The sequence below is a fragment of the Chenopodium quinoa genome, unplaced genomic scaffold, assembly GCF_001683475.1.
Source record: "Chenopodium quinoa cultivar QQ74 unplaced genomic scaffold, ASM168347v1, whole genome shotgun sequence".
NCBI lineage: Eukaryota > Viridiplantae > Streptophyta > Magnoliopsida > Caryophyllales > Amaranthaceae > Chenopodium > Chenopodium quinoa.
Window position 1 is genome coordinate 5,360,772 of NW_018744239.1, and position 7,596 is coordinate 5,368,367.

At 31.1% G+C, this 7,596-nt stretch overlaps 1 protein-coding gene across 1 annotated transcript; it reads right to left on the minus strand.

Moving 5' to 3' along the window:
• Positions 1-570: 570 nt before the first annotated feature.
• LOC110694258 lies at positions 571-7,303 on the minus strand. Its single transcript, XM_021871436.1, has 8 exons — positions 6,345-7,303; positions 4,430-4,653; positions 3,213-4,209; positions 2,610-3,115; positions 2,336-2,516; positions 2,136-2,258; positions 1,066-1,254; positions 571-979 (listed from the first exon to the last, which is right to left on the minus strand). Exons 5-8 carry the CDS (start codon positions 2,435-2,437, stop codon positions 815-817), a joined length of 579 nt encoding a protein of 192 aa, XP_021727128.1. The 5' UTR covers positions 2,438-2,516; positions 2,610-3,115; positions 3,213-4,209; positions 4,430-4,653; positions 6,345-7,303; the 3' UTR covers positions 571-814.
• Positions 7,304-7,596: the final 293 nt, after the last annotated feature.

The window sequence follows — 7,596 nt, forward strand, 5'->3', positions numbered from 1 at the left end:
TTAACATAGCAACCTTTAATTTTGAGATATATATTTTTTGGAATAGTAACCATTTTTTACAATATAGTGGTCTTTATTCCGAAATAGTAATCTTTATTTAATACCATTGTATTGTCAGTTTTTCACCATTAATTAACATATAGTCCTTAATTTTGACATAGTTACCGTTATATTTAGAATAGTAACCTTATTAAAAAATAGTGACTTTATTTTAACATATAATGACCTACGATAATTACCATTAATTTAACATAGTCATTAATTTTGACACTATACAATATTGAAAACGAAGTGACCTTTTTTCACCAAACAAAGACCTTATAAATAATATAGTGACTTTATTTTAACATATAGTGACCTATGATAATATAGTGACATTTCATCGTAAACCTTTTCAATATATATTTAACCTCTAATATTAACATAGTTACCTTCATTATCAAATAAAGACCTTTATAAAGATAAGTTTAAAATAACCTTTCACATTAACATAGTAACCCGTATGTTAATATAGAGACCTTTTTTTCAGAGACCTTTTTATTTTAATAACAGAGAACATTAATAATTGAATTAAACAAACAATATACCATTTTCATAAAATGTTGTCAAATGCTTGTTTAGACAAAATGAATATTTTTCCAATCTTCAATAACCTACACAAAAGTTGAATTAAAACTAATTAGCTATACAAGTACTTTACTTAGCATCAGAAAATTATGATCACAACTAAGTCAAAAAAATCAGTTACACGACATCTTAAGCCTTCCCTTTTCCTTTCTTCTTCTTGTCTGCAGTCAGCTTCTTCTTATTCTTCCTATCTTATCTCTTTCTTCCTTCTTTCTTCAACCTCTTTTGAAAGACGTTGCCTATCAGGTTTAAATTCAGCCACCTTATCAATTATAACTGATCTAGCTTCATTCATATCAGATAACACCAAAGATGCAGCAATTTGAATCCGGAGAATCTTCCTATTTGAAGCCTAAAAAAGTAAGTAATCAATATAAGATATTGTGATATTTATTAAAAGAAATAAAACCAATAATTTAAGAGGGAAAGAATCATTACTGTTTTTAAAATTTCACATTTAAACGCATCAGCTCCATTGAATAAAAGCATGCTCATTATAATATAAACACCAGAATCTGAATTATCTTTGCTAGATCTCCAATTCAAAGTAGGAAACTCCATAGCGTAGTTAACCATACCTCCAGATTGAGTAAGCCTTTGATCAAAGAATGTACTGATCATATCACTCTAGCAAAATAGCATATAATCAGATCACAGTCGCATTAAACGATCTATTAAGAGTCATTATAACAACCATGCTACAAATAACAACCATGCTGCAACTTTATGTTCACTATCAGCTACAATGTTGCCCAAAAAAGTTTAGACCACACAAAATACTAATCAAGATCAAAAGAGATTAGATCCTAATAATAGATCAGATGATAGCCATACTCCTGCTATCATAACAGCCACAGAAGCAATGCAGTAGCAAAAAGAAAGAATCTTAAGAAGATGATAATAAAAAGTGATTTAAACATTTTTAAAAAGTTGGTTTCTTGCTGCAAGTTCTTTCTACTCATCAATGTGTAACAAAATTCTAACAGCCGTAAAATTCTACAAGATCAGCAACAAATAAAAACAAAAATGCCCACAATAATCTCCGAAACACCAGACAAGAAAAGAGTGAGAATATAAGGCTCTCACTATTAACTAGTCAATACAAACAATAAACAATAAACTTAATTGTGAAAATGTGGAAGAGTAAGAAAGTAATACCAGGAGACTAGACAACTTTTTCAAGAAGATACGATTATCCTCATCATAATTCAGATTATTAATAAACTGAATTTTTCCTTTAGTTAAATTCACCACAATAAGCAATAGTGATTGCCCCAAAGACAAGGTAAAAATAACTGCAACAATAATACCACCATTAGTCATAATAAAAAAAAAATTAAACATATAGATTCCATTTTTGATATTATAGTGACCTCTTTTAAAAATATACTTATGCAATTTTCAATAGTCACTCTTGTTTAAAAAAAAGTATCTATAACATAAAAAAAAAAAAAAAAAAAAAAAAAGGAACTATATTTATCAAAGCATCAAAAAACAGAAAGTATTACCAGCTCCACTTCTGACAAATCAAAATCATTGTAAGCTATTTTCATCCACTCCTCCAAACCTTGATAAACATTGTCCATTAGTTGTGAATTTCCATCACTGCTAGCAGCTTCTACTATTGTAACCTTCAAAATATTTAAACAAATCAAAAAAACCAAAAAGTATAAACATGTATAAACATTGAAATAATTAAACAACTCACACTAATTGAAGAACCAACATACAATTTCTGAGGTCCATCCTTCAAATATTTCTGATTTTCATTGAGAAGCAATGCCCAGCAATCCAAAATACTATTGCTCATGATTTCAAAAGGCTCTCCTAATGTGTAGGATTCTTGCCTTTAAATCAAATGCTTTTCGTGAAAATATACCAACAGTTCACTGAGTCAAAGAGTATAAAATAAGAATTAGAAAGGTGTTTCATAAATAAATAAATAAGAGAAAATCAATGTAATCAAACAAAAAATTACTTACTTAGGAGCCAAACAAGAATCATTGATAATGCAATAGTCAATAATCTCTAGGACTAATGGATCCAATAGCTTCATTTCCTTGTTATTTGACTTTAAAAAGTGTGAAATGAGTATAAGCTTTTCATCAGATTTCCAATCCAAAGACAACAAACACCTGGACTTTCCATTTGCAAGAATATTTTCAAAGCCAATCATAGGCACTTTTCCTGTAACTGTCTCCCTCCTAACATCATTGCAACTTGTTTTGTTGTGCTCAAATGTAGAAATTTGATCCAATGCCTCAGGTATCTTGGTCACCCAAATTGCAAGTCTAGAGATCTCATCAATAACCGCTTGCACTCGAGAATCCATGAAAAATTGATCATTCTGGGAAAAAGTAGGTACCAAAGAGTTGATGGCCTCATCATTTATACCGCGTGAAAGAAGAATCTCTTTAATCTTATCATTGTAAAAGGAAGAGATCACATGCATATCTCTTTTCATGAACAAAAATTGCTCATGAACGGGCTGCAAAAACATAAAAAAAAAAAAACCATGTATAAAAATTTAATTCATAAGCAATAATAAAAATAATAATATAGAATAAAAGTCAGCTACTACTTACATCAATAGCAGCCGAATAGATCTCTTGATCTGACATCGAACCTGGTAGGAGAATAAACTGTATTGTACCCTGGAATCAGGCACATCAACACTCCCCCCGACGTTCCTCACAACATTGTCAACACTCCCCCCCAACATTCCCCATACTTCCCCCTGCAGTGCCCACAATATGTCCATCCAAAAACTTCAGTTTACCACTAACAAGATACACATACATCAGAGAGTAAAATCCCACACCCAAAACTTTTGGACAATTTTTCCTTTTTAATTCTATCCCTAATCAACTCATCATTCCAATGTTGAATTAAGGGTAAAGAAGTAATTAATTCAACATTCCTAAACTTCAACCTTGGAAGTAAATAATCTCCAACATCAAAATACAACCACAACAGTTCTGAATTTTTCCTTTTTTGTAACTTTTAACACCTTCACGCAATTTTTCAAGAACATATTTACACCAATTAAAATTCTTAATTTGTCCAACATCATCAAGTGCCTTGACAATCCTAAGATCAACGCTTCTATTCGAAGTAGGAGCTAAAAACGTGGATATTGCATGCATAACAAAGAGTTGTTTAAACTCATCTCCACCTTGGCCTAAAGTAGGTATCCTAGCTTCTAACAAATTAAGTAGAATTTGATCATTTTCATCCATCAACCCAAAATGCAATCTCCAATTATGTTTGAAAACAAAGTCAGGATTATTTTTATTAGCATATCGAGGTATCTCCTCAACATTTTTGGGGTTCAAAGGAAGGAAAAACACATCATACTCAGTCACCACAAACTCCTTATTATTATCGATTGAAAACATGCAGCTACCACAGTTAAAAGAATCAATTAGCCACCTGTACATACTAGTAGGATTCCTTTTCAACTTCAATGATAACAACCCTCCAAAACCGATTTCATCTACAGAATTTTTTTAATCAAGAGTAAAGTTAGACATCATGCTAACCAAATGCAAAGGCCTACATTTAGTTTTAAATGGCCGCAATCTGCAAAATAGAAATAATAATGCTATCAACATTAAATCAACATCAAGTTAATAAATAAAAATATCAATGTAGTCTGACCAGTTCAAATGAATGGCTAATAATTAAAGGTCAAAGAAGCAGCAACTTAACCACAATCCAGTCCCAAATTTGCATAGTCACACCAACATACATGTTGAATCTAACTTTTTGAAAGCACTCCAAAATAAATAAAGTTACTTACGTAGGTACATCACCACTAGCTTCACCAGCTTCAACTATTGATTTTTTCGTTCTTGTCCTTGGCTTCTTAAGACGAACAAGAGCAGCAGATTCAGCTTCATCTTCATGAGTTCACTTACGACGAGATGAAGGTGAACCAATTACAGAAACTTGATGCTCAAGAACATCTTCATGAACCTCTATAGCAACACTTTTTCTTGTTAGCTCTAGTTTTCTTCTTCAAGCCTTTGGCACCATTATTATACAAAAGAAATCAAAATGTAAATTATAGTGACCTTTCTGAAACAATAATGACCAGAAAATTTAAGACTAGAGAATCACGGGCATCAACCCTCAAAAACAGAACCATTACAAATTACATAATGCAGGCCAGTAACCAAAGTATCCAAGCTCAAAAATCCGGTAAACTTCATTCAAACAGCAGAGACAGAAAAACTAATGAATTAACGGCGAAAACATCATCAAGCACAAATCATCATCGAGTACAAAATATCATCGAGTACAAAAAAATCATCAAGTACTGAAACTAAACTCAAAAACAATAAATCAACAGCGAAAACAACTAAATCATGAAAAACATAAAAATCAATCAAAATTCAACGAGGAAAAAAAAATAGCTAAACAATCAAAACAAAATTCAATCGAATATTTATTGTGGTTTTATGTGTTCAATCGAACAATAAAAAAAGAAAACAATCGAACATCGGAAAACCCTAGATCTTCAAATAATCTTCACTACGAAACAAAATTCAAACAAAAATTCATGCAAATAGTTTCAATTAAAGAAAAACAACAATTAATCAGCATAAAATTGCAGAAATCAAATGATAAACAAAGATTATACTAGAAAGTGGTTGATCTATTTTTGTATCTGAAGAACGAAGACCTCTTCTCCAGTGAAATGTGCCACCACCTCGAGTTCTTGCCATTGAAGAAGAATTCAAGCAATTTGACAGAAATGGCAAAGCTGATTTTGAAGAGAGAGAAAATGGAAGAAGGGAAGCTTGGAAGAGAGAGAAAGTGTGAGGTGCGTTTTTGTGAAAAGAAAGAAAGGGAAAATAAATTGTTGTATTAATTTGTAAGAAGCTAGTAATAGGAGAAGTAAGCACGTGAGAAACTTGGTCCACAATAAATTTATTGTGGACCAGATTCATTTAAAAATTTGTATAATTATGATAAATTATTATCATAATATCTTTTTAGAATAATCTTCCCATGTAATGGAGCATGCCCACTATATATTCGGCATTATCATGCTTGCATGGCAATTTGACACATGCATTCATGTGGTGATGACATCAGGTGTCATTCATCTTTCTTTCTTTTATATATATATATATATATATATATATATATATATAAACGGGGAAGTTCCACTTAAAACAGGGCTTATGGTGAAAACTAAAAATAGAAAATCTCAACCATCTATTATTACTAACAAGATCTAAAGGTTTAAAAAAAAATAACGTAGATTCACTATATATAAAAACAACATAATTATATACGAAAATAGGGTAACTATATCAATTTTTACATTTGTCACTATATACAAAAATAGGATAGCTATATCAATTTTGATCCTATTCATAGAATTCACTATATATAAAAGTAGGGTAACTATATCAATTTTGACCACATTTACATAAAGGTCGCTATATACAAAGATAAGATAACTATATTAATAATAGCTTGCAATGTTGCTGAAAATCCAGCAAGCTTATGTTCATCGCCATACCTATTACAAGACAACAAAAGTAATAAGTGATATTTTGGGGAAGAATTTGAAATAAGAATCATAATATGTTGCAAGTTGAAGCTTTAAAAATGGAAAAAATAAAAACCAAAGGAAAAACACCAAAATTAAAACATAAAGAAAAATTATAACCAACTAAACGTGCCAAAATTTGTAGACTAACCTGCATAAGGAGAGATTGAGGCAGTTTACACATGCCAAACAGCTTGAATGCATCAGCTAAGCTTATACTACCATATCCTTCTATACACCTAGAAAAAGAAAGGAAAAAAAATAAAAAATAAAAAATATTGTCAGTGGTAAATTGAACATAAAAATGATACCCAATTTTTAAATTTGTTCAAGGATTACATACAAGGATCTAGAACTTTAAAGACCAATTGAAGTTTCTGAAAATCTTTGATACCAGAAATATTAAGACTAGCTTACATTGACATCCTTTCATGAAAAAGAAATAAAGAAAAATTATGCAATATTACATGAAGACGAGATGGTTAACTTACAAGAGAGTACTCATACAGTCATACCAAACCAAACCCAGACCACCACAACCAACAACACCACCAAAACCCCCAAACCTAGACCACCACCACCACTGAAACCCCCAAACCCAGACCACCGACACCACCGAAACCCCAAACCCAGACCACCCCACCACCGACACCCACCAAAAATACCGAATCCACCCACAAACCCAGCGAAACCACCCACAAAATTTTGCTTAAATTTAGTTTGCTTGTCCTACAAAATATGGAGAATCATATATTTGAAAGTAAATCTTAATTCCATTGAAAACCTTCTAATTATTCAATTGAAGAATCAATTTGATGATGATAAAAATAAACAAATAACTAATTCAAAACTCAAATAAAACATTGTGTATATGAAATCAAATAAAAATCGTAAGAGAAAAGCTGATTTGTTAGCTCCAACAAGAAATCGATGGCGTTATTAATAAAGATTGAAGCTAATTCAACTTTAATTTGATAATTTATAACAATTTCTTTAAGATTTGATGACCAGAGATAGGAGAGAAAAAGAGAGAGGAGTGAGAAAGAAAACCATGAAATTATGGAGGAAAGAGGAAATAAGGGAGGAGAGAGAATATTTTTCAGAAAACTTGATGTGTTAGACGGCTTATAGCGCGAGCGTCATCTAATCCATCTAATCCATCCGATACAAATCTGACGGCCCTAATCATCCGTTTTCAATTTTCACATCCATTCCAATAAATAAATAAATAAATAAATATATATATATATATAGGAATAGGATCATATAAAAACAAGTGTTAAAGTAAAAACTGAAAACGTTTAATCTGAGCCGTTATCAAATTGTATGGCTCAGATTTCTTTCCTCTTATTTTCAGACATCTCTGAATTTCTCTCTCCTCTTTAATTTCCAGGTTATTTTCT